This window comes from Juglans regia, chromosome 13 (genome assembly GCF_001411555.2).
Source record: "Juglans regia cultivar Chandler chromosome 13, Walnut 2.0, whole genome shotgun sequence".
Classification (NCBI taxonomy): Eukaryota; Viridiplantae; Streptophyta; class Magnoliopsida; order Fagales; family Juglandaceae; genus Juglans; species Juglans regia.
This window is the reverse complement of record NC_049913.1, coordinates 15532221-15557084: the sequence shown is the minus strand read 5'-3', so window position 1 is coordinate 15557084 and position 24864 is coordinate 15532221. Positions and strand designations below refer to the sequence as shown.

The 24864-nt window shown below is 35.6% G+C and overlaps 2 protein-coding genes across 9 annotated transcripts; one reads left to right on the top strand and one right to left on the bottom strand.

Moving 5' to 3' along the window:
• Positions 1-10716: 10716 nt before the first annotated feature.
• Positions 10717-11933, top strand: LOC108985445. The gene is made up of 2 exons (XM_035684328.1): positions 10717-11577; positions 11748-11933. Exons 1-2 carry the CDS (start codon positions 10717-10719, stop codon positions 11931-11933), a joined length of 1047 nt encoding a protein of 348 aa, XP_035540221.1.
• Positions 11934-17274: 5341 nt separating this feature from the next.
• On the bottom strand, positions 17275-21244 carry LOC108985444 (aldehyde dehydrogenase family 2 member B7, mitochondrial-like). Of its 8 annotated transcripts, none has more exons than XM_018957734.2 (11): positions 21129-21244; positions 20422-20559; positions 20129-20271; positions 19886-20039; positions 19545-19774; positions 18988-19077; positions 18676-18849; positions 18450-18587; positions 18200-18337; positions 18051-18112; positions 17275-17967 (listed from the first exon to the last, which is right to left on the bottom strand). In XM_018957734.2, the coding sequence occupies exons 1-11, from the start codon at positions 21205-21207 to the stop codon at positions 17694-17696; spliced, it is 1620 nt and encodes a 539-aa protein (XP_018813279.1). In that variant the 5' UTR covers positions 21208-21244; the 3' UTR covers positions 17275-17693. The 8 variants fall into 8 exon arrangements, with proteins under 8 accessions (XP_018813279.1, XP_035539833.1, XP_018813276.1 ...); XM_035683940.1 differs by having other exon boundaries at positions 18051-18098; positions 18138-18370; positions 21129-21240; XM_018957731.2 differs by having other exon boundaries at positions 18200-18370; positions 21129-21240.
• Between the last annotated feature and the right edge of the window lie 3620 nt (positions 21245-24864).

The window sequence follows — 24864 nt, the reverse complement described above, 5'->3', positions numbered from 1 at the left end:
AGATGAGTCCATATTGGTTTCCTCCATTATTTTTAAACTTCCTCAATCATGAAAAAATTATAAAATAAGTTTGAAATATAGAAGAGAGGAAATGTCTCTAGAAGAATTAGGTCAACATATTTGTATAGAATAAGAGATTAGGCTTAGAGACATTAATGAATAGCGTGACTCTTTGACTTCCAACATGCACATGGTAGAGGAAGGAAAGACCCACAAACTCGAACAACCCAATGAATCTGAATTTGAAAATCGGAAGAGAAAGAATAATTTTGAAAGAAAACAAAGTCACTTCTAAAATGAGAATCGGAAGAATCTGGGAGTAAGTTGCTTCTATTGTGGAAAACAAGGACATTACAAAAGAGACTGTCGTTTTCTTAAAAACAAAAGATATGACTCTAGTCCTAGAGAGAATTTTGAGACCATGATCTCTGGTACTAACACTCTTGAAAGAGATAATTTTTGGTGGATTGACTTAGGAGCAACAAGGCATGTTTGTAAAGACAAGAGCCTATTCAAGAGGTACAAGCCAATGGAAGATGGCCATATTCTTTACATGGGGAACTCATCCGCTGTCGTAGTTAGAGGCAAAGGAACAATAAAAATGAGTTCTTACTCTCAATAATGTGTATCATGTACCAGAAGTTAGAAAGAATCTTGTATCTGGTAGCCTTCTGAATAAGTATGGGTTTAAATTGGTTTCTAAGTCAGATAAATTTGTATTGACCAAAAACAGTAATTTCGTGGGGAAGGGATATCTAAGTGAATGCATGTTCAAACTTGATATTAATAATTAAACTAATATTTTGTTTAATTTATATTATTTATGGCATTGTTATTTAGAACACATTAATGCTAGAAGCCTAGAAATGATATGATTTAATTTATGAATATGCATGCAAACAAATAATAATAAAAAAAATTGTGACATATATATATATATGATTTTATATATATTGCTATGTTTATATAATGCATTAAAAGAACTAAGTTAATTGGGTAGTTGTACAAAACATTTTATGATATTGGAGAAATATCATAAATTATGATATTGAGTACAACGGGTTTCCTTCAGTTCTAGAAGGAATATAGATGCCAGTTGGGAACTGAGCATGATGATCAAATCAACCAGTGGTTGGATATTTATCCTTGGGGGAGGAGTAATCTTCTGAAATTTAAGAAGCAAGCATGCATAACTTACTTAACTATGACGACTAAGTTTATAGCATTGGCTTCTTGTAGCAAAAAGGTAGAGTGGCAAAGAAATTATTAATAGAGATCTCGGATTTGGCCAAAATCAATGCCACCAATATCTTTGCGTTGTGACAGTTTGGCTATATTGGCTTGGGCCTAAGTCATATATATAATGGCAAGTTTATGCATATTAAGACAATTACTCACAGATTGAGTAATTATGATTGATTTTATGATATTGTCGGAAATGACATATCCATTAACTAAAAACTTGCAAGAAATTTGATGTGGGACATCAAAGGGATGAGTTTAAAGCCAAAACAATAAAATCACCAATAATGAAAACTCACTCAACTCTTGAACATATCATGATTTGAGTTCAATGAGCAAAATACATTATATGTTCGTGGTGTGCAAGAGCTATGATATTAAAAATAGTTTTTCAAACTAATTTATCATTCTAAGGTTTTAAGTGCTTGGTACTGTAATGAAAAGGAGAGGCTGAGCAATAAGCTCTTAATAGACTTATAACATGGCTATGTTAAAGTGTTTAGTTACAAGACATTTTCGATAAGTCTATCTATATGAGTGTCGGAAGTGGTGCTGTCTCCTATGCGAATTAGGCTTTGTCTCTAGAGTGCTCATGAAACTAGGATATAGACACAAGGCTAATCCACGTGTTGGCTTTTATGAACAACCTAGAGAGAAGAAAATTTATAAGTGAGATATATATGGCTAATCATATAGAATAGCTAGTTCAAAGCATGTCTACTATGTCATTCTGGTTAGTTTTGTTGTAGTTTCACTATGTGAAGGTTCAAGTCCAAAAGACACATTCATTTATGTATAAGTTTACCCATTCTAACCCGGATATATTTTGAAAATGGTGGGGGTATTGTTAGAAATATTTTCAATATACGTATATATTATATTTATTATTATAATATTTTGAGAATTTATTTATGGAAGTTGTGAATTATTTTGGAAAGAGAGAAAGTAAGAAAAGTTTATAAGCAATTTATAAAGCTATTGCTCATGGTTATAAAATGTTGGGTCCATATTGGTGGTTGTGGTTGGTAAGTGGTTTAGTGATACAACACCACTATCTATGTTGATGGTAGAGGTTTTAGACACACCCCTCTAATAGAGGAGTTTTAATTATTTCTACAAACGATGGGCCCCTACCACGGGCCTAGGCGTGTGCGGCCTAGCCAGCACGAGAGCGCATAGCCCAGTCGGCCCAAGGCGTAGAGTAGCTAAGATGAAGGTAGAGAAGCAGCATGATCGTTGGACTAAGTCTAACCTATGTGTTGGTTAGCAGCAGGTGTAATACATATACCTATTTGTATCAGACTACAAAAAAATGAAAAGTTACAACTTTTCATTCACATTTTTTGTCCATCTATAAATAGACTCATTGGCTTACGAATTTTATATATAGTTTTATAGGATGATAAAGTTCAAGAAGGCAATTTCAAAATTCTCTCTCTCCTAAAAGTTTTCATTTCTTCAAAACTTGTTATTAGGATTTATTCATTCTGCAACGAACAGATTTCTAATCTTTTGGTTGAATAGCAAAATCTGAGGGTATTCGAAGTCTAATTTTGTGTGTGCATAACGTAGTTAGACAAACAAACTTCTTCTGGACTTCATTGTATCTTGTAGGAAAATTCGCTTGTAACCCTTATGCATACCATTATTGGTGGGGGCAAATATTGTCTTAAGAAAAGCGGCATTCGTAACGCACCTTAAAGCAAACTTTTTTCTCACTATTTTATCTTTTGCAGCCCTTTTTGCACCAACAGAAATTGCTACCTAAGTGTGATCATATTAGTACTCTATTGGCTAGAAATCAAATTGAAGAAACCTAGATGGCGAAAAGCTTCATGTGCTCCCTCAAGTCGAGTTTAAGTATAGCTTAAATTTCATATTTATTTGGTAATAAAATAAATTTTTAAGCAGCTAATACAAATATTTTAAGGGGTGAATCCATATTCAAATTCTAATTGAGGATCTAGTACATGCCAAACCACTTTGAAAATAAATCTAGTACATGCAAAACATTGAACAACCACCCGTGACATAGGATGAGAATATAGACACGGCTAACACCTTGACATGAGCATTAGTAGGAGTTTAGATAGTGCGGATGAATTGCTTTTAACATATTGGATCCTATGGGTGGGTACAAGATGAGTGAGCAGAGCGAAGTAGAGAAGAACACCTCCTGCATGTTGTCACTTCTTTTGAAGAACCCATCATTGTTCTAAATTTCAACATGCTTCCGTCTTTTGATAGCATTTTCAAAAATAAAGAGAAATGACCTCAAATTTGGAGGTTATGAGGCTATGATTGTATGATGAAGATGATAGTGATGATCAAATCCTGATCCATTGTGATCTGAGAATTTATGGATATGAATTAAGAGGAAGTGTATTACGTATACCATAAGAAATCTCCAAAAATTTATACAAAGCTGTACAAAATATATCACAACCATTAATAGACTCGTAAATGATATCTTACTTTTATGGACAAGCCTATACAGTTGGGCAGTCCTAGATTGACATTGCTGCAGTACTTTTTTTTCTTTTGTTCTCGGATGAAGGTAATTTGGATACAAACACATTTATTAATAATGGAGGCCCATAATTGTGACTTGTAATGAGAGATTTTTAAGGAAGTTTTATTGTAGAAGAAGCACTACTTAATTACTAAATACATAAAAGTTATGGTGGATCATGACTGCTAACTAAAATGTGTATTATTCATGAAATCTAAATTTACTCAATTTTATTTTTCTAGCTTGGGATTGAGACTTTTCTGGTTCATGTTCATTTATGCAAAGAATGTGAATTCCATGTTTGGCCACAAAGATACATGAATGAGATTCATTCTATGTAGCATGTCTTTCTGTTTCCTAAATGAGATTCATTAATTTGATTGTGACATCATTTTATTGTGTTTTCATAGGTAAAGAAAGATGGTCTTATGTTTTTGCCTAAGAAGTTCAAAATATTGAGTACGTCAAAGAGGACGAAGCTATTTGGTTCAGTCGCCACCCAAGCCCTGCCTGGGTGGCAACCAACGTATTGATTGATAGAATTTTAATATTGATAGAATTTTTCACTGCTCTAAATCACTAAGATTTTTCACACACTTCATACACAGAATCGTACAACATATATACACATTATACAGAGTCTATTTTTAAGTTACCAGACTAAGTCTGTGCGTGCAATTTCCTAGCTATTACAGCCTTGATTTTAGCCTAAGAATTAGCTTTGTTATTTTGAGCTTGATTTGAGGAATCATCCTTTATACACCCCGCAAGATGGAACTGCCATCGGCAAGACCAATCTTGTTTTGAAGAAGTCCTTACGTTGTCTTGACAATGGTTTTGTGAGAAGATCCGCTAGCTAATCTTGGGTGTTGACATGACGAACGTGAATTGTGCCTAGTTGAACCCTGTCACGAACAAAGTGTAGATCAATCTGAATGTGCTTCATCTGTGAATGTTGAGTTGGATTGAAGCTGAGATATGTTGCTCCCAAATTATCACATAGTAGTGTTGGCAGAGAGACTTGAGTAGAAATCCTAGCTTGTTGAACAAGGCAAGCAAGCACATTGTTTCAAAAGCAGCATTGGAAAGGGCTCTATATTCAGCCTCAGTAAACGAGAGCGAGTGACGACTCTTTGTTTCTTGGAACTCCAAGAAATGGGATTGGAGGCAAGAAAACTTATATAGGTGAATGTAGATGTACGATCATCAAAGTTACCAGCCCAATCGACATCAGAATATGTGGTGAGAACTGGACTAGTGGTCTTGCAAAGCTGAATGCCATGGAAAATTGTCTGCTTCAGGTAGCGAAGAAGTCGCTTTGCAGCATTCCAATATGTGATTGTTGATTTTTGCATAAACTGAGACAATTTGTTGACGGTAAATGAGATATCCGAACGTGTGAGTGACAAGTATTGAAAAGCACCAATCACACGGTGAAATTCTGTGCTATCAACAGAAGAAGTACCATCAACTAATTTTAGTGCAGTGCTGGTGGAGAATGGAGTAGAGACATCCTTGGCACCGATCATATTGGATTTGGATAACAAGTCATGAATATATTTATGTTACGATAAAAATAAACGTGTTGCAGTGGAGATGACCTCCACACCTAAGAAAAAATGGAGCTGCCCCATGTCTTTTAGAGAAAACCGATCTCCAACTTTGTGAATGATGGAAGAGCCAAAGTTGGGATCGCTGCCTGTAATGACAAAATTGTCCACATAAACCAGAAAATGTCATATAACATAACCACACCGATAGATAAACAGTGACGAATTAGCATTTAAATTCTGAAAATCAAGATCAATAAGAGTGTTCTTCAAAGCAGAGTACCACGCCCGAGGAGCCTGTTTGAGATAGTAAATTGCCTTGTGTAACCTGCAAACATGGTCAAGATTGGACATATCTTTGAACCCTGGAAGCTGGACCATGTACACATTCTCAATAAGCTCACAAGGCAAAAATGTATTGTTCACATCAAGTTGTCTCAATATCCACCTCTGCATCACAACAATTGTCAAAATAGTCCTAATAGCAGTAGGTTTCACAACAGGACTGAATGTCTCCTTGTAACCCAACCAAGGGCGCTGATTGCACCCCTTGATAACAAGCTGAGCTTTGAATCGATCGATGGACCCACCCGCCTTTCTCTTAATCCTGAATACCCATTTACAACCCACTGGATTACAGTACATAAGAGGTGGAACCAACTCCCATGTAACGTGTCTCATTAGGTTAGTAAGCTCGTCAGACATAGCATTTCACCAGTGATGATTGTAGAGTACTTGACTCATACAACTTGGTTCAATGATGTGTTGGATTCGGTGCTTTGTGACTGAATAAAATTGTTTAGGTTTGTAAATCTGATTCATGGATCGGGTGGTCATTGGGTGGGTTCTCTGTGGTTGGGTAGGAGGTGACTCGATCGGTGCAAAGGAGGATACAGCTATCCGGGTGGGCGATGTTGGGTTTTCACATGTCGAGGTGACCTCGTTGTGGTGCTATGCGCACTCGGCCTGTGTGACGTGGGTCTTGATGGGGCTTTGGCTTTCATCAAATAAAACATTTCTGGGGATATACATCTAGTTGGTGGTGAGGTCCATACACTTTTATATGCAACTGAGGACAATTTTTTGCAGTGTGACCCATTTGATCACAAAACTGGCACTTGGGCTGATAGCGACACTGGCCCGAATTGGGCGACCCTATGGAGTTATGTGTCCTCCTATTATCATGATTCACGCCACCATTGTTGCAAGCTGGGCCTGAAGAACGAAAAGGCCCATTCGACTTATAAGACCCTCGTTGGTTTAGGCCTCCCAGTCGAAGTGTTCGAACCAGAGCAGCGGTTGGAGTAGTTTGCTGTTGCAACCAGCTGCTGGGTGGTGGCTTCAAGAAGACGCAAGTAGCTTTCATGGCCGACAAGGAGATCATGGAGCTCCTCAAAGGCAAAGGATTTTTCCCGAGTGCTAATGGGTGCAGAAATCTCACGGTAGTCAAGACCAAACCATTGAGGATGTAGAGAATGAGATCATCATCAGATATGGGTGGTCTATGAGGGAAATTTCAATTGCAAAAGCCTTCACAATGTGCAGGTAATTCGGTATTGTGCAATTTCTCCGCTTAATCAAGGTAAGCTCCAACTTGAGTTACATGGCTCTGGTTTGTGATTTACTTGCATACATGGTATTTAGTTTTTTCCATGCCTCATGGAATGTCTTGGCGACAGAGATGAGAGGGGTGATGGTGGTGGCAATGGAGGCCAAAATAGCTCTGAGGATAAGTTTATCCTAGCAAACCCAGTGGGTCTTTTGGAGGGTAGAGGTGGATGAGCCAATATGGGCGGGACATTGGTTGTCTCCGCTGACATAATCAAGAAGATCATAATCAATAGGAGGGCTTGAAGTTGGGCGCGCCATTGGGGAAAGGTTGATGGTGTTAGTTTCTCATTGATCTTAGCAATAATGTTAAGGGCAATCAGGGGAGTATCGGTTGGAAATGGGGGCTTTGTGAGGGGTGTTTGTGCTGTGGAAAAAGGGATTTCTGAGGAGGGGATCGATTGCTTGTGAGAGGCTGGCTCTGTGGATACCATGATAGAATTTTAATATTGACAGAATGTTTCACTACTCTAAATCAATAAAATTTTTCACACACTTCATATCCAGGATCGTACAACATATATACACATTATACAGAGTCTATTTTAAGTAACTAGACTAAGTCTGTGGCTGCAATTTCCTAACTATTATAGCCTTGATTTTAGCTTGAGATTTAGTTTTGTTATCTTGAACTTGATTTGAGGAATCATCATTTTATTGCTTGGGTTGTTCAGGCAATCACACTTGAAAATAGTGACATTCAGGTGATTGGTACTTCTTTAAAATTTTGACAAATTGCTAACATAGGGACTAATTTGATCAAAATTAAAAACACAGAATAAAAATTTCAAAATTACAATTATATAAGAAGTAACTTGTTTAAAAAATAAATAACAAAGAACTATTTTAATATTAATCCTAAACCTAAACTCATGTCTCAAAAATATCGGGTTCTTAATTTCCAAATCCCAAGAACTACAAGGGCCTTTTGTCTAATTTTTCTTAATTTTGTTTATACAAAATATTCGTTTGTACAAGTTGTCAAAGTCATCGCAATCACAATCATGACAACAATAACAATTTGTTTCTCAACGTTTTTCTCTCCTTTCCAAAAGTTCTCTCAAAACTCATCTCCTAGCATCCTCCCTTTACCGTCTAGAGGAGGGTGGAAGCTTCGGCTCCTCCTCCCCTCTTTTCCTCTAGTACTTTCTGATGTTGTCTACTGACTTTTGTCATGTTTTTTCTTTTGTTTTTTGAAACTAGTAAGGAGATGAGCTGATCTATTAATTTTCGACCACCTTCAACCGTCACATGTGGCTCCACAAGACTCTTCAGCTGCCAATCTATTAGCTTTTGGAAGAGCTGCATCCATTCGAGTATCTCACCAAAGATCGTGAAGAAAAGGAAGTGGGCGTTTCTTTCAACAAAACTGGACCAGCAAAGTGTAGCACAACACAATCTACTACGACTTTTAGTCCGTTACTTCTGTATCAATGGTTCAGCAAAACCATGGTGAAAGTTTACTTTGTTACCAATATTATGGGTGACATCAGGGAATCACAAGAGCCACTTCCAAAAGTGTTTCATCCTTTTCCCCCAATTCTTGCCAAGAAACCAACCAAACCCTACAATGCAAAGAAAATAGAATCCAACCCAAGACTTAAAAAAAAAAAAAAAAAAAAAACTCACGAGATCCATCCCTTCAAATGAAAGCACCATACTAAAAGATTAAAAAAAAAATAGAGAGGAATAAGAATAGAAGAGTTGTGGCATAAGTACCAAAAATGGGGAGGAGGAGATTCTTGATGGCCAAAGGAGGAGCGACGCTGGGTAGAGGGAGGAGCGACGTGCCGTGCGGCGCTAGGTAGAGGGAGGGGCAATGGCAATGATGACATTGAGACTGAGCAAAGAAAGGGCGATGCGGGGGTTTTGTTCTAAAATTCGAAATCGTGGGGTGTAATGTTTCGAAATGCGCATTTTTTAGAAGGGAAAACAAATCCGCATAAGGTGTAGGACGTTGAAAAAATAGTGGGATTCATTTTCTTATTGGCATATGGTTTGCTGCAGATAGGGGGTTTCAAAGCCAGGCTGGAGTGGGATTCATTGGTTAGCCTAGAATATAATATTGAAGTAGGTCTGCCAAAAAAATATTGGTGTTTTAATTTTTTTTTTTTATAATTATATTAGGTTTCACACATCTGACATATACAAAGCTTAGAGCATTGGCAATGGACTAGCCAAATGCCAATGCAAGTCTATAATTTAACTATATGTTAGAAAAAACATCTGCATTGGACTAGCCAATGCTCAAAAGCTTAACATGTGAGATACAGTAAATTAAGAGGGCTCTCCATTATTGGCGAGTCACTATTCATCCTTCATCACATTATTTTATTATTTCATGAACAGCCTCTTCTTTATTTTCCTCGTTCTTTTCTCTCTCCTCAACCCGCAAGCTTCCTCGCCCTCTTCTCTCCCCCGTTCATCCCTCTCCCTCGTTCATCCCTCTTCTCTCCCTCGTTGCTGGTGAAATGTCGTCCAATGGTTACGCAATTTCCTCCACGTCGTACAGGATGTTGAGCCTCCAGACAAAACGTAGCTAGAAAGAACAAGATGTTGAGCCTCCCAATTGCTTTCTCTTCGTCGATCAGCTTCTCTTCGCAACCCCGTTTCTCAATCTTCAAATCCTCCTTCAATGGTGCTAATATCCAGCACATTAGCACGATTCGCGTGCCTCCTCAGACGGTGTTGTTCCGAAACCCTTCATCCTCAGTTGGAAATTCCAAGTCAATAGGATCTCTACTGGAAATTGATGTTCTTGTAATTAAGAATCAAGTCATGTGGACTGGTAATGAAAATTAGTTAATCATGTCGTCTACAACATATGAAGTCAGTTTGATAAACCTAGCTTTAATGAATCTATACTATCAAAATGTCAGTTAGAACAGAGGATTTCGGATTTCTCCTTAGTGACTAGCCTTCTATTATGCAAGAGTCAAGATTGTAACCATCAATGTAAGTTGAACTTTTGGATTAGGTGAGGTTGTTTACCATAAATACCTGTTGATGTCCTTGTTTTGGGGGATTTAAATGAGAAGTGATTATTATTATTTTGATAAGTAATAATATGAAACGTGACTATTAAAGTGCGAGGCTATGAAATGTAATGGTTGATGAAAGTTCTTAGTCTACATCTTGTTGTTGACTTGAATTCCCGATCTTTGTAAAGCCATATTTTCATTTTCACCAGTTTTAAACTCATGACGTATCCTTTCTTGGTCTTAACTACATATTTGCTTGTATATTAGCTGCCAATATTGAGTTGACTGCCCTTTTGAGTACTTTGGGCCTTTAAATCTGCTTCAAAGAGCACTGGAATTGGATTCATCAAATTCATCTTCAAAATTTGATGAAAAGTATATGTTTTTCATATATCTAAAACCTCCTTATCCATAACTCTACATTAGATTAGCCATTGGATTCATCAAAATAATAATATAATATTATTTTTTTAATAATATTATTTTTTATTTTTTATAATATATTTTACAATTACACTAATATATGTTAATTAATAATTTAATTTGATACTTAAATTATTATTTTTGAATTAATTTTTTTTCTCAACCTAATTATCCAACAAACACATTTTGACAACCATTCTTCTACCCAACATTCATATCTATAATTCTTGAAACCAACAAGTAGATGGTGCCAACCATTCTTCTTTTACCAAGTTTTTTAGTTACAACTAATAGTCTCGGATTAAGCCCTATAAATAGATCCATCCTCTCATTACTTCCCACTCATCAAAAACCAATCTTTCTTCTTTCATTCCATCAAATTTTGTTCTCCCAATTCCCTATGGATCCCTTTGAGAGTATTGATCATATGGAAGATGAAGATTATTTTGATCACGAGGAGTATATGATACAAGCAATGGCCCTACATAGACAACAACATGCAACCGAGGGAGCATCTGCTTCACGTCGTCGTAATTCTCAACCTCGCATGTTCATCCGACGTAATCCATTGGAAGGTCATGAGCGCCTTTGGAATGATTATTTTGCTGAGCCGTCAATATATCCGCCAAACGTTTTTAGGAGGAGGTTTCGAATGCATTGTAATCTTTTTTTACGCATACATTCTGCAGTTGAAGCTCACGATGATTATTTTGTCCAAAAAAGAGACGCCAGTGGGAGACTTGGATTGTCCTCCCTTCAAAAGATAACTGAAGCAATTAGGATGCTTGCATATGGGGTTACGGCAGATCTTATGGACGAGTATGTAAGAATTGGAGAAAGCACCAAACGGTTGAGTATGAAGAAATTTGTAAAGGCGATCGTGTCAATTTTTGGGGGTGAGTACTTGAGGTCTCCAACCAACAGTGATATAGCGAGGTTACTAGAAGTCAGAAAAAACCGTGGGTTTCTAGGAATGTTGGGTAGCATTGATTGCATGTACTGGAAATGGAAGAACTGTCCTAGTGCTTGGAAAGGTATGTACTCTGGTCACGTAAATGAACTAACTATTATTTTGGAGGCTGTTGCATCTTATGATCTTTGGATATGGCATGCGTTTTTTGGTTTGCTTGGGTCTCATAATGACATCAATGTACTCGATCGATCTTCTATTTTTGCTACGTTGGCCGAAAGTCATGCTCCTCCGTGCAACTACACACAATCAATGGTCACGAATACACAATGGGATATTATCTTGCTGATGGTATATATCCTTCATGGGCAATATTAGTGAAGACAATTCCTGCTCCACATGGAAAAACGAAAAAACATTTTGCTGCTTGTCAAGAGTTTGCAAGGAAAGATGTGGAGCGAGCCTTCGGAGTACTCTAAGCTAGATTTGCAATTATGCATGGACCTGCTTGGTATTTTCAGCCCCGAGTTCTAAAAGACATTATGTACACATGCATTATCTTGCACAATATGATCGTTGAAGATGAGCGTCATCAATATCTCGGGGCTGACCAGTTTATTTACGAATCCAATGATGATACTCCACATGAGCCAATTTCACGCGATAATATACCTGAATTCATGGAGTTCATTGCGCAACATTATTGAATTAGAGATAGAGGCACTCATTCTCAACTCCAAGCTGACCTTATCGAGCATTTATGAAATTTGCATGGCCGCTCATAATTTACGAGTTATGAAGTTTATTGCCGTTGTTTATTGTCGAGTATTTGTGGAATATGCATGGAGTTCATTGTTGTTGTTTATGATTATTAAATAAGTTTATTAGTTATGATGTGTCGTTGTTTATTGTTTTAAAACTTTTTATTGGAATATTGTTTTAAAGCTTTTTAAAAACAATATGAATGTCATATGGAGTATTGATGTTTTTGGAATATGAATGTCATTTGGAATATTGCAAATTCATATTCATGATTAAAAAAATATATATAAAAGACAATGCACATTCTGTGGTTGCATTGTTTATTTTTAATTTTATCATTGTTGCATTGTTTATTTTATCATTTTAAGAAAATATATAAAAGACAATGCACATTCCTTCGGCTAATATGCCAAAGTATGATACAAGTGGGAGAATAAAGAAAAGACCATCATTATTTTATCCTGTTCTGTTTTGTCCTATATACTTTTATCATGGAATAGTCAAAAGGTGACAAAATGTACCAGGTTTCTAACTACAAGACAAGCAACAAACTGAGGGAAGAAGAGAACGAAATAAGACATACCTGTTATAGCTATTTTCAAACCAAACAAGACATACCTGTTACAACATCAACTAACATTCAAGAGACTGCTGGCTGTCCAGCCTTAACAAAATAAAGTCTCTAAAATCTACAACAACATCAAATAATATTCACATTACAAGTGGCTGTCCAGCCTCAACAAAATAAAGTCTCTAAAATCCACAACAACATCAACTAACATTCACATTACAAGTGGCTGTCCAGGCTCAACAAAATAAAATGACTATACCACAACAACATGCACTAACATTCAAGAGACTGCTGGTTGTCCAGCCTCAATAAAATAAAGTCTCTAATCCACAACAACATCAACTAACATTCACATTACAAGTGGTTGTCCAGCCTCAACAAAATAAAGTCTCTAATTCACAAAAACATCAACTAACTGCCCAGTCATCTATTTAAAATAAAACGAATTCAGTAGTACTAGTGGCTGCCTAGCCACATGTTTTGGATATACATGTGGCTGCCCAGCCACTAAATACTAGAATTTTGGGTTGTAAATGAACCAACAGTTACACACCTCCATGAGGTATGGATGAAGATGTGTCGAATGTACCTTCGGAATTATTCAAAGAGTCCTCATAAATTTTCTTCTGAATATTCAGGAAATAGGCTTGTTGCATGACGGTCATATTAGAAAGATCCTTACTCATGATCTCCGCTTCAAACTTCCTCTTATCAAGTTCTAGTTGTGCACCTCTCACTTCATCAGCCTTCGTCACCCATGCTCTCCTCTCTCCTATGAACAGTCGCCTATCAGCGGTCATTTTTTCTAACGCACCATTGAAGTCAACATCACATGATTCCTGGGCCTTCCGCTTCCTCAAGTTATATTTCTCAAGTTTTTTGCCTGGAGGCCTCTCAACATTCTCCTCCACAACTTCATCGGGAACTTCAAGAGACTGCTCATTGGCTGGACGTTTATCAGGTGGTTTTCTCCTTGTATTCAGATTGTTCATGTGTTGCTGCCATTTGGGTTGGTGTCTCAATTGACACCAACAATGCTCCACTGTGAAATTCCCCTTCTCTATCTCTTTGTACATTATTTTAACTTTTTCAATCTGAAAAATTGAAGGAATATTGTAAAAAAAATAAATAATAGATAAAAAATAAATTATTTAAAGGAAAATGGTACATACCTTGTCTTGCTCGGTTGCACCACTTGGGTGCAATGATTCTACTTGCGCTAGAAATGCACAAAACTTGTTTGTGCATTTCTGGATCATGGACCAATGATTGATCAATGACCCTATCGAACGATTTGCAGTATTTGGTTTTTTATACTCGTGATAAAACTCAGAAATTCTGTCCCACATTTAAGTGGATTTTTTATCGGTACCTCGTATGGCATCAATGCTAATGTTGAGCCAACCGGAGACAAGTAAGTTATCCTCCTCAACAGTGAAAGTTGCACCTCTCTGAATTTTTTTTGGAGGAGGCCTCTTTTCACAGTGAAGGGGAGTTGTTTGGATCATAACATTAGAATATTGCTCATATGTTGGAGTACAACCTTCTCCTCCACTTTGTAAGAGAGTGGTGAAGAAGGGGTCCTCCTCAGATGGACTGCCCATCCTTTAAAAATCAAACAATAGATACAAGGCAGCACAATAAGCACAAAAAATTAGATACAAGGCAGTACAATAAAATAGATACTAGGCAGCACAAGAAAATAGAGCAGTGGAAGCACATTTTAAAAAAATATCAAACCATGTTGCATGTTGGTTTTCCAAGTTTACTTTTGATTAAACTGTTTAAGTTCATACACAGCAAGTTCATACAGGCTACCCAGATCATGAAGAGAGAATGAGTTTATGCTTGAATGAATACATCAAATACACAGCTCAACAAAAGAGAGTCACAATTCCACAAAAACATAAATGCTTGACTGCCAACAGCAAGTTCAGATATCATAGTGGCTGCCCAGCCACTAAATACAACTCAAATACACAACAACAAGTTCAGATATCATAGTGGAAATTTTTTGCTTGACTGCCAACAGTTACACATCTCCACGAGTATAGGCACACGGACCTCACATTACAAGATGCACTTTATTTATATGAAAGGATTTATTGGTTTGTTACAATGGTACCCCTAACCATAGGAAATTGACAGGTACCATTCCTTCATAAAAAGTGGTTTCAATTATACAACTCTACCAAACCAACCAAAAACAAAAAAAAATCTCATAAAAGGCACAACCCAATGGAGTCACCTATATAGAATACTCTAGTTCATAACATCAACTTATTATGGGTATGATCTTCCACCTTCCATTGCCAAAATACAATATGTATAAAACAATCCCTACAGTTGTCACAATTTAGAAAGGACTAGTCATATCTACACTATACTACAAAAGTTCTAGTCATATCTACATTCATACAAAAGTTCTACAATTCAGCCCCACCCAATATAAGGACTTAACACAACACCTTCACAATCCAGGGCATCACAAACTCCTAGTACCTTAATGTCACATGGCAGTACACAAATTCTTGTTCATATTTACATTTTATCCAACACAATCAGCCAAAGTTATAGCCTCGAGTTACTTTAAATTGCTTATAAAGAATGAATCAGTCTAGGCTTCATAGAATGAATCAAAACTTCATGTAATTTGATATCCTAAAGACTAATAAAACTTGAGGTTTATCCAAAAAATCATTAAAGTTGCTTTCAAATTTGTTCATAACCTTCGGCCAATTTCTTCCTCTTGATCCCCCATCTCTCTCTCACTTCCTTCATCCACTGTGTATATTTCCTAAAACTATCATCAGCAGTACTAGTACCAAAAGGTAAAATACAGAGAGCTCTATACCCAGCATATATCTTGAATACTTAGGCATGGACGGCAGGTTCATCACCAGCCCTTTTATCAGTAAAACTGGGCAAGATTAGAACATTAACAGCCCCCCAAAAATGGGGCCGAATCCCCTCCTCCACCATCTTTGACGACATGAAGATTATATAAAATCATACAAAATCAATTCGTCCCCAAGAAAAAGGTCATATAAAATCATATAAATGATCATGCAAAATTTTTCATACATGCATATATGATTAATATATATATATATATGAGAGAGTGAACTCACGGAGATGGAGAACGTTCGGAGCAAAGGGAGAAAGGATCGGCGACGGTGTGCCTATGGAGGTGATGGAGGTCCTGTTTCACCTGAAACACCTCGTACGAACTTCAACATCTGCTTCACGAAGATGAACGGGTCACTTTCTCGGCAAAGTTTATGATACAAGCTTCGGGAAAAACAGGAGGAAACGGAGGGAAGAAACGGAGAGGAAGAAAGGGAGCGGAAGAAAGAAAGGGAGAGGAAGAATCGAAACGGGAAGTCGGGATTTGGGGGTTTCGAGGTACTGCTGAAAACAGAGAAGAGAGGGAAGACCGAATGGTTTGCTAGATTCAGGAAGAAAGAAAGGGAGAGGAGAGGAATTAAGAAAGGGAGAGGAAGAATCGAAAATGGATTTGAGGATTTCGGGATTCCGGGGTAGAGGAAGAAGGAAGAGAAGAGAGGGAAGAAAGAACTGGAGATGTGTCGATTCGGGAAGAAAGAAAAGGAGAGGAGAGGAAGAAAGAAAGGAGAGGAATCGAAAGGGATTGGGGATTTGGGGATTTCAGGGTAGACGGAGAAAGCAGAATAGAGAGGGAAGAGAGAACGGCTTTGTGTGCGAAATAATTTTTTCGTAATAAAATAACCGGATAGATGTTGAATAGTAGGTCGCCAAGTTTGGCGATAAAGAAGAGTTCACTATAGCTGAAAGCTTGAGATTTAAAGAAAATGTGAATCCAATGCCGAGTATTTTGAGTGAAATTCTTCAAATTATGGACATTGGACTCATCAATGCCAGTGCTCTTAAAGGGCCTTGAAATCTGCCAAAAGAATGTATCTTCCTTTGTCTTCTAGGTTATCGTTAATCATTAAATTTTAGTTTGCGTCTCTTTTGATCTCTTGTATTGCTTAAATTATGGCCTCTCTCTTTTCTGTGATCAATGTTGTAATGTTGTTCAACTCTCTGCTACATTAGTTTTGTTCTGAAAGCATATGCTTTTTAAATCTAAGGTTCTTGAGCAGCTGTTCTTTGTTTTGCATGTCTATCTGGCTTACCATCATCAAGTTTGGTTGATCATTATTACACTGATGGGCAAGTTCTCATTAGTTTGACTTGCCTACTCTTTTCCCCATAATTGTTTTTTTTTTTTTTTGTCTTGGTGATTTCTAATCTAATAAATGTGCAGGATGACTTGGGGCGTCCAACTCCTGTCACTGGAATTCCATCGCGCCCAGTCAGCCACAATGCTTTTGATGAAAATGTTGAAGCTGCAGGATCTGCTGAAGTGGAGTTAGCTCATTTGTGCCATGAATTGAAAACGTCTAATGCTTTACGATCTGGTGCAAATGGTCAGGGCTCATCTGTTGTCCACAATGTCACACCTTCTTCATATACTTATGAAGCTGCTCTTGTTGCTTTCTTGTCAAGAAGCACAACTCTAGATTCTCAACTTGTTAATAATTTTATTTTTTAATAAAGTTATGAATTAGATTTGTAAAATATTAAAAAAATTATATATTATTAAAATATTTAATATTTTATTATTATTTAGATTTTAAAATAACTAGTCTAATATGAATTAATCTAATTATAAATTCATATTATAATTAAAAAAAAAATTCTAACTAAATTTTAGATTTGACAATGCTCTTACAAGTAGCACAATTCATTAAGATCTAATCCCGAGGCCACAGCTGGATCAGACTGAAACGGTGAAGTCTGAATACAGGCATGCTATTGGGTGGATCATTTCAGTTCAGTAAACTAAAACAAAAAATGAGGAAAGAGTGAATTTGATGTAAATATAGACCGTTGATCATTAAATTCAAACACCCACAAATTCCCAGACGATAATAAATAAAATAAAAACAAAACAAGGATTTTATCATCATCATCACCACTTTCACGCAGTCATACCTCACAGCCTAGAAATTGGAGGTGGTACTATTTTGGCGAGGAAAATGCTATATCTTCCGTTGAGAGCTCCCGCTGGGGTCTAGAAGTGTATTACTATATGTTTTTTTTAAGTTTTTTAGAGCCATGCTGGGTTCTTCAGAGGAGTGACAACAGCCTTCACTTGCAAGTAGTTTTCCAAACTGTATATTCCTTTTTCTCTGCCATGGCCACTCATCTTGTACCCACCCATAGGAATGGTAGCATCAAATATGTTGAAGCAGTTCACCCACACTGACCCAGCTCTTAATGCTCGAGTCAAAGTGTTAGCAGTGTCTAAGTTCTCTGTGAAGACCCCAGCAGCAAGCCCGTAATGAGTGGCGTTTGCTCTTCTTATCACCTCGTCAAGGTCCCTGAAATCAGCCAAAAAACATTAGTGCTCCTAATGAAGTTCAGGGAGACCATGATGTGTTTGGAAATTGTCAGGGTTTCTCACTTGTATTTAAAGATGGACTGAACTGGGCCAAATATCTCATCCTTTGCAATCAGCATGTCATCCTGATACAAATTACTGTTAGTTTCATTGTATCCATATCTCAATCTCTGTGGAAAGATGCATGATGTTATTATAACCAAAAGAAATACCTTAACATTTGAGAAAACTGTGGGCTTAATGTAGTAGCCCTTATTGCCAAGTCTCTCTCCCCCAGCCTCTAGGGTAGCTCCACTTTCGACACCAGATTTTATGTACTTGAGGATCTTCTCAAATTGCGCATTGCTAACCTGTGTAATTTTGAGAGAGCAATGCTTCTCTTTCTTTTTAGATTCTATCATCTTCAGTCACATTGACTGATATGATTGATGGATTTTATAAATGTCAGCGTTGCTTACTCACCTGAGGACCTTGTTCAATCCCTTCAAGGAATGGGTCACCAACAGCACGTTTCAAAGCAAGTGCCTTTGATTTCTCTACAAACTCATCATATACACGCTCATGCACAAATGTACGAGAGCCAGCACAGCAGCATTGTCCCTGCATTTTGCACAAATCATGATCAATAAAAATGAACTGTAACTTCCTTTGAACCCATCATTGTATCAGAACAGTTTCTTTAACAAACCTGATTAAAGAACAAGGCATAGTGCGCTAGCTCAACTGCCTTATCTATATCAGCATCCTCACATACGATAAAGGGGGATTTCCCTCCAAGTTCCGAAGTTACTGGCTTAAGATTGCTTCTTGATGCCAACTCGTGAACAAATTGTCCTGTTTTTGTTGATCCAGTGAAAGCAAACTGCATAGAAATTACTAGGCGTTGGGATCAGGGCATGTAAGCAAGGATCAGTACAACGTGAGAATGTGTCCTAGACTTTTGGTATCCCCATTTATCGTTGCTGATTTCAAAAATGCAGTTACAAAGATCTTAAATCACCTTATCCACATCCATATGACTAGCAAGAGCTGCACCAGCAGCTGGACCAAAACCAGAAATAACATTTAGAACGCCAGGAGGAAGTCCAGCCTGTCACAAAGATCTACAATCAGAACAAAATATAAAGAGACCTGTATGAAATTTGCCCATTTTATCTTGTCCAAAGTTTCAACTAGGGCATCGGACAGCTTTATAATCAGTTCAAATAATTATGAGAAGCTGGAGGTTTTGTATCTCCAATCAAGAAGCTTCGGATCCAGTTCTCACAAAAGGTCACTTCAAAGAAATTCTCCATGCACTCAAGCGATCACAATCATGTAAAAGAATTTATCAGCCAAAGCAGGTAGAAATTTTACTTTTTTCAGCCAAAGAATGACACTTTATTTTGAAAACGGGAGGTAGAATCTTGCATATGGTAAGGATAAAACATTAATGAGATGTTTCCCAGATGTTATTCATGAGATTTGGCGAATGAAGCGGCCTTCGAATCACAATACATCAAACATCAAAACCCCAATGTGAAATAGAAGAGAACATAAGTTTCGTTCATTATCTACCTCATGCAATAGATTTGCTGCAAAGATTGCGGATAAAGGTGTCTGCTCTGCTGTTTTCAGAACAATCGTGTTGCCACATGCTAATGCTGGCCCGACCTTCCAACCAAACATGAGAAGAGGAAAATTCCATGGAATAACCTGACCCGCAACACCAATAGGTTCATGCAAGGTTTGCACATGGTATGGTCCATCAGCTGGAACTGTGAGACCATGAATCTTATCCGCCCAACCTGAAAGTTTTGCCATAGAAATCTTATAAATCTCAGAAATATTGATAAAATGCAGAGAACACTCAAAATCTATATAGCGAAAGATGAACTATATTCTATGGATTTACATACCAGCATAGTATCGCATTAGACGTGTCAACATTGGAACTTCGAGTTTAGCAGACTGTTCATATGGTTTCCCATTGTCCCAAGTCTCAAGTGCTGCAAGTTCATCATTGTGCTTTTCAATCAAATCAGCAAAGCGCAAGAGTATCCTTTGTCTTTCCTGGAGATATAAATAAAGAAATCAATTGCACAAGCTCGGAGACATCGAATTGCAGATGAAAAATTAGAAGCACAAGAAAGAAAATTTACGTATGCAGTCATCTTTGGCCATGGTCCTTCATCAAAAGCCTTGCGAGCAGCAGCAACTGCTCGATTTATATCTTCAGCATCACCTTCTGCAACATGAGCAATCACATCCCCTGTCCTGGGATCCAATGTCGGGAAACTTTTTCCTGAGGCCGAAGGAAGCCACAGTATAAGATTCAATACAAGTCAAACGAAAAAATAAATGTGTCTTAGGATGCCCCATTTCATAAAAGTTGAGGTTGCAAATAAGTAGCACATATCTAGCAAAGATGTGTATGAATGCTGGGAAATCTCACCTGATGCAGCATCAACAAATTGTCCATTAATCAAAAGCTGAGTATGCTTTACTTCAACGGGTGGATCGACTGGATTCTCGATTGCAACATCAGTGCTATATTTCGATATTCCTCTGCTTGGGCTAGCAATATTCCTGCCTGAAGAAAGTAATATTTAACCAATGAAGAAAGAAAAATTTTACCTACATACTACAAATCAAACAGGCATAGTATGCCATTATCATTATCCAGTGGAGATTAGCAAAACTAAACCAACAGATCATGCTAGTGGAAGTAGTTGGCCGTATCGACAAGTAGCAAATGCAGAAGGAAATGAATATAATATAAAAATATATAACTTGTTGGATGTTTGAAACATAATTCTCATTGATCACGACGACTTCACCTATATACAGTTTCTCCATCCAAACACACAAAAATATATTTTTTAGTACTTCTTGGGTCATGATCAGCAGGTCAGTCGCCACGCATGAAAAATTCTTACTGAAAGATCAACAGGTCTTTCCGACTATGCCGACGTGGGAGTGTTTTGACAATACTTTTGCTAAAAGAAAAACTTCCCTGTGATTCTTTGATCGTGTTGTCTTTGGAACGACATTCGAATGAGAGCTCAATCAACATGAACGAAACGTTGAGCATCACAACAAAAGAGAAAACGACAAAGAAAAAAAAAAGCAAACAAGTCGAGAGGTAGGTACCAATATTACCTCTAGAAAACAAAGCAGCAGCAGAAGTAGGAGAAGTTAAAGAGCGAGAGAGAAGAGAACACATCCTCCGACTAGCCATGGTAAACAATAGCTCTGCGTGTCTGTTGTGTGTGTGGTCGTATGCATATATATATATATATATATATATATATATATGCCTAATACTTAAAAAAAACCTATAACCGTTACTCTTTATTATTGTTCATCATGAACAGTAAATCTAAATCAACCGTTTTTTTTTTATTTTTTATTTTTATTTTTATTTTATCCGTGTGAATGTCAATGTGCGACGTAATACCGCAATCGTGCGTAGGAAATGAGAGAAAGGAAGAAAGAAAAAGTGGAAAAATATTAATTTTTGAGTTTTAAATGATCAATAAAGAAGCTATTTTTTTTTTCTTCGCATGTTTTTTTCGCATATCCTATTACTGTTTATTATATCATACACTAAAAATCAACTTTAATTTATAAAATATTAATTTTTTATCATTAAATAAATGATGAAATTTTACTGTACATTTTTAAGAGAAAAAAATTATCTAATTAATTTAAATTTTTAATATAATTTAAATTTTATAATAAATGATGAACATAAATAAATAATAATTTTATTCTTATATATTAGACTATTTTAATATTTGAAATTACACTTTATTTTTTTCTTCAATTTGACAGATGTGGCAAACGTGCTTTTTTTTATCAATTAGAAAATCTTACGCCATATAGGATTTTACACAAGTACTACTAATTTCAAAATAACCAAGCCATTTATAAAATACTAATATTTCATCATTAAATAAATAATAAAATTTTGTAAAATATTTTTAAAAAATTATAACTATATAAATAATTAGAATTTTAACATAATTTAAATATGATAATATTCTTAATTAACTAAAGAAAACTGCTACAACTAATAAAAAAGTAACCTGAAAATATGTCATGAATGTGTATTTCATTTTTTTATTTTTCTTTTCTTTTTTTCATGTATTTTTTTAATCATCATAAATATTTTTTAAAAAATAAAAAATTTACAACATCATTGGATCAGGAGGGAATTGACAATCTATTTCTTCCCAAACAAAATTATTGAGTTTGAGGAAGAGATTAATAGATTCTTAGGTTTTCAGAAACTTTTATATATTTTTTAAAATATTATTTAAATATAAAATATTTTTTAATTTGTTAATCTAATCATTACAATTTTCTTAAATATAAATTTTTTAAATTTTAAAACAAAAACTACATTAAAAATTATATTCCAATAATATTTTAACTTTTAAAATATTTTTATTTTAACTTTTTTTTCTCATTTTCTAAAATCAAATAAAATATCTTAATCCAAATAATTTTATATATTACTATTCACAAACCATATCACTACTATTAATACATCGATCCAAATCATATCTAAAGATATGATGTCTACGTGTATTTTTTCTTTAAGGACGAGGCTGCTGCTGATACATTAAAATTATTAAGATTTAAATCCAACTCTTCATTTTACTAATTCTCATTTTTTTTTCTTCGGTTGAATTGCTTCGATTTATGCAGTGAAGTACTATCACTATCACAAAAATTCTCCACATCTCTTTTCACTTGTTAGGTACAGAAATTGAATTCATAAAAAATTCTCTATATACTACTTATTTTACTTATGATTACGTTTTTTTTTTTTTTAACCCAAAACATATTTATATTTGACAAAATAAATTATTTTTCAACGGGACAAATGTGCCTCGCACATTGCCCAACCGCTAGTGTGTGTATATATATATATAGGGTAATGGCACTAGAAACGTAACGGCAACAGGTGGGAAATTAATGAACCTTTGGTGGAGCTCTGCCAAGCAGGGAGAGTTGGCGTTGACAAAATAAGATAAAGACTAATTAAACACTTGAAGCGGGATTTAATGCATGTATTTAGAGATATTACATACTTGAGAGTAGGATTTATTAATGCATGGACAATTAAAGAGTTGGTGAGGAATGCATGGGCCATTTGGAGTTGATGTGGGTAATTGATCCCGGGATCTTGTGAAGTTAATTAAACATTTAAATTTTTAATACTTGTGTTTATTAGAGTATTAGCATTGGAATAGTTATTAAGTAGTTTCGGAATATATTAAGTAGTTTTCGAAAGGAAAATTTTATACACCACACCGTCATCCTAATATATAAGATGTGACATATTTATCATTATTAGATAATAAATATGTCAATAGTGATAAATATGACACATCTTATATAGTGAGATGAAAGTAAAATAGTAGTGTGGTGTATAGCATTACTCTTTTCAAAATAAGGATACGTAATATTTTTATTTTATTACGAGATGTCATATTATTTTAGAAGTGTAATTTTTAATGACATGATATCTTATAATTTAAAAGCTCCCTCAAGGACGAGAGAAAACCACACTAAATTAAAATTACACGCCATGACATTTAAGGAATATAAGGCATTCCCTAACAAGATATTAATACTTATTTTCTAGTATTGTAATTTGTTCTCCTTGTTTAAAATAGGTAACAGCTTTAAAATGTCATTTATTACTTACCATTTATATATTGTGCATGACATTAATATAGTTCATAGTCCTGTTTATTTGAGTCGGGTTTTTTCCTGCCTAATTTAAAATTTAGATAATCGGAGTTCTGGTCCGAAACAAATTCAAGCCGGTACTCCGCATAGAAAAATTCGGATACACCCAATCTGGGTATCAGGTTTTAAACCTGGGTAACTTTTTTTTTAAAAGAGTAATAATATACACACAATATATTTTTACAACAAATTTCACAATAATGTTATAAAATGCGAGTATTTTAATAAATTGATATTATTTTTATAAGATATTTATAAAAATGCCTCTCATTTAAAACTTAATTGTGTAAAGTATTTTAAAAATGAGTCGAGCTACTCTTCTTTACTCTTTTTGATCGTTAGTTGCTTTTATAATCTATTATTTTATTATTTTATTCATATTTTTTTAATATATTTAAATTTTTTTAAAAATAAAAAAATATATCAATATATATAAAATCATTTTTTTAATTATTAAATAAATAAAAAAAATTTCCCAACAGTCAAATAGAACGGTAAATTGGTGGCCAAAGTAATTTTTTCTTTTAAAAAACGTTTGTGGGTAAATATTTTCTCCCATAAAAATCTTGTTTTCAGATTGCACAGCATATAATTACCCGACAGTACAAGAAAGTCAGGTAGCAAATCACATCACCTGAAATGAAAGAGCTGACAACTACAAAGAAAGACGTTACTATAGCAGCTGACAATTACAAAAAAAAGACGTTACTCATACACTTTAATAAACCGACCGTACAAATAAATTCAAATAGCAAATCACATCACCTGACACAGCTTCAGAAGACAGGAGGCAGAGAAAGACGTTCAGCATTTGCACAAAAAAAATAAAAATAAAAAAAAGGTTACACAGCCCGGAAACCGGGTTTCGGATTTTTAAAATCGGTTTCATCCGGGTTCGGCCCAAATCTGATCCGGTTGAAATCCGGATTCTCGGATTAGAACTCGATGAACAATACTAACAGTTGATGTCAAATATCAAACATTTTGATGAATATAGTTTGGGTGGGTCAAGTTCTAGCTGAAATTGAATATGATGTTGAATTTATGTCAAGTGTCGCATAATTTGTTTATCTCTCAAGCCAATTTCAACTAGAAATAGACCTAAATTTTAGTATATGTCTCATATAATGAA